Raw genomic sequence first — 2,613 nt, forward strand, 5'->3', positions numbered from 1 at the left:
TCTATCCACTTGCACAAGTCACGAACTCTTTGGGCGTCCCCTTGGCCCCCTCCTTGCGGGGTTGTCTCTCACAGAATAACCCGGCGGGCAGGGTCGGCTTCTGGGCAGTGGGACACGTTTTAGCCGGAGTTGGCGTTGACGGACTATGCGGGTAACAGGCCTCATGTCAGTCTCGTCGGTTTGACACACAGCCCTTCTAGGGATATCCAGTAATTTTGCGTAGACGCAAATCAAATCGAATCAATCAAATCAAATCAAATCAATCCGCCTCTCCTGGCCACTACTCAGTGTCTATGTCTCACAGCCACAGAGTAAAGAAATCCCCCAAGGCACCAATCCGCCTCTCCAAGTTCAGTGTCCATGTCTCGGTCAGCGAGTATTATTCTTGATACCAAAAACAAAGTAAACAACACGTGACCCACCTGACCACCTGGCCGTCCTTGTACCATCGGATGGTGGGCTGCGGCTTGCCCTCCGCTTTGCAGTTGAGCGTGGCGGGCTCACTGCGCGGCACCGTGATGTCCGTGGGGTGCTCCGTGATGCGGGGCGACCGGAACGACCCTGGGGGAGAGGGGAGAAAGATGGTTAGTGAGTGCTGGAAGGGGGTGAGAAGGAAGAAGAGAGAGAGTTTGATTGTCGGGGGAGAGAGAATACGTGTGAGAGGGATGAGATATTGTTTGGGAGGAAAGGGAGAGGGTGAGTTAGTGACTGCTGGACAGGGAGAGGAAATGGAGAATAAAGTCTTTGTGGAGGAGATGGAGAGAGGGGGAGATAGTGAGAGATGTGGAGGAGGGAGAGGAAAGTTTGTTTTTGTTTGAGAGGGAGAGATGGAAAAGGGAAGGAGAGAAAGGGAGAGAGGAAGAGGGAGAAGGAAAGAGGAGGGAGGGAGACAAGGAGAGTTAATGAGTGTACCATAGGAAGAGGAGAGAGAAGGGATAGAGGGAGTCTGTGGTGAGAGGGAATGGGTGAGTGTGTGTGTGTGTGTGTGTGTGTGTGTGTGTGTGTGTGTGTGTGTGTGTGTGTGTGTGTGTGAGGGATAAGATATTGTATGGGGAGAGAGAGAGGAAGGGAGAGAGGGAGAGTTAGTGACTGTGATGGGGAGAGAAAAGGGAGAAAAGGAGGCGGAGAAGGAGGAGATGTGTTTGTGAGAGAGAGAGAGAGAGAGAGAAAAAAATACCTGTGGAGAGAAAGGGAGAGAGAAATTAATGAGTGAGAAAATGAGGAAAGGTGAGAATTTGTTTATTTGTTTATATGAAAGAGGAGAAGGCAAGATGGCGAGATGTGAGGAAATAAAAATAAGCAAATAAGAATGAGAATGAAAAGGAAGGAATATAGATAAATAAAAGCCAATAAAGATGAAAATAAGAAAAAAAACGAAGGAAGATATAAAGAAAAAAACGAAAACAATACAACTTTCCCACGCAATTTTTCATCCTCCTAAAAATAAATTATGATAAACAAAATAAAATAAAATAAAATGTATGTAATAAAATAGAAACAATACATGAAAGAAAACGGAGAATTAGTTAAAAATGATACAAATTGGAAGGGAAACTTAATTACAATGACGAGAGAGAGAGAGAGAGATGAGAAGTTGTGTAAAATCATCTCTCTCTCTCTCTCTCTCTCTCTCTCTCTCTCTCTCTCTCTCTCTCTCTCTCTCTCTCTCTCTCTCTCTCTCTCTCTCTCTCTCTCTCTCTCTCTCTCTCTCTCTCTCTCTCTCTCTCTCTCTCTCTCTCTCTCTCTCTCTCTCTCTCTCTCTCTCTCGAAGATAATTGTTCTAACCTTCAGGGAAATTCACCTGCTACGCTTTCCTCCTCCTCCTCCTCCTCCTCCTCCTCCTCCTCCTCCTCCTCCTCCTCCTCCTCTTTCCCTCAATTCAAGAAGACATTTTTCAGCGTATAAATTGTGGTTCTCCTGAGTCTTTATTATTATTATTATTATTATTATTATTATTATTATTATTATTATTATTATTATCATTACTACTACTACTACTACTACTACTACTACATTTCCACATCCACTCATTCTCCTCCTCCCCTCCTCCTCTTGCTCCTCCTCCTTCCCCGCCTCCCTCCTCCTCCACCTCCTACTAGGTTTCAAATTATCACCTGTCTTGCACACACACACACACACACACACACACACACACACACACACACATTCCTTTCTAAGTTTGTTATTATTATTACTGTTATTCATTTTTATTCATATTTACTGTATTATTTTTTTCGTTCTTATATTTTCCTTACTTTATTTTTTTTCTATTTATCTTTTCTTATTTGTTTGTTTGTTATTTTTTGTTTGTTTATGTCACCCATTTTTTTTTTCTTTCCTCTCCTCCATCCCTCCTTCTTCGTTCTCTTTTCCTCTTTTCCTTTTCGTAATTTTCCCTTTTCCTGTTTTCCTTTATCTGTGTTTGCCTCTTCTTTCTTCTTTTCCTTCTCCCAAACTATCATATTATATTCCCATTATCCTTTTTTCTTCTTTACTTTCCCTCATTTTCCACTTCTTTCCAAAACTTTCTCTTTTCCTTTCTTTTCTTCGTCATTTCTTCCTTTACATTCTTTCTCTCTCTTCTTCCTTCATTTATTCTTCTCTTCGTTTTCA

At 42.6% G+C, this 2,613-nt stretch overlaps 1 protein-coding gene across 1 annotated transcript in view; it reads right to left on the minus strand.

Moving 5' to 3' along the window:
- The window catches only part of LOC127005703 (roundabout homolog 2-like), a gene marked incomplete at its 5' end in the record, with an annotated part of 160,774 nt that extends 159,936 nt beyond the window's left edge, over positions 1–838 (minus strand). The window contains one exon of the mRNA XM_050874820.1: positions 423–838. Within this exon, the coding sequence (XP_050730777.1) occupies positions 423–838 (416 nt within the window). The remainder of the gene's footprint in view (positions 1–422) is intronic.
- Between the last annotated feature and the right edge of the window lie 1,775 nt (positions 839–2,613).

Source organism: Eriocheir sinensis, chromosome 30, assembly GCF_024679095.1.
Source record: "Eriocheir sinensis breed Jianghai 21 chromosome 30, ASM2467909v1, whole genome shotgun sequence".
Classification (NCBI taxonomy): Eukaryota; Metazoa; Arthropoda; class Malacostraca; order Decapoda; family Varunidae; genus Eriocheir; species Eriocheir sinensis.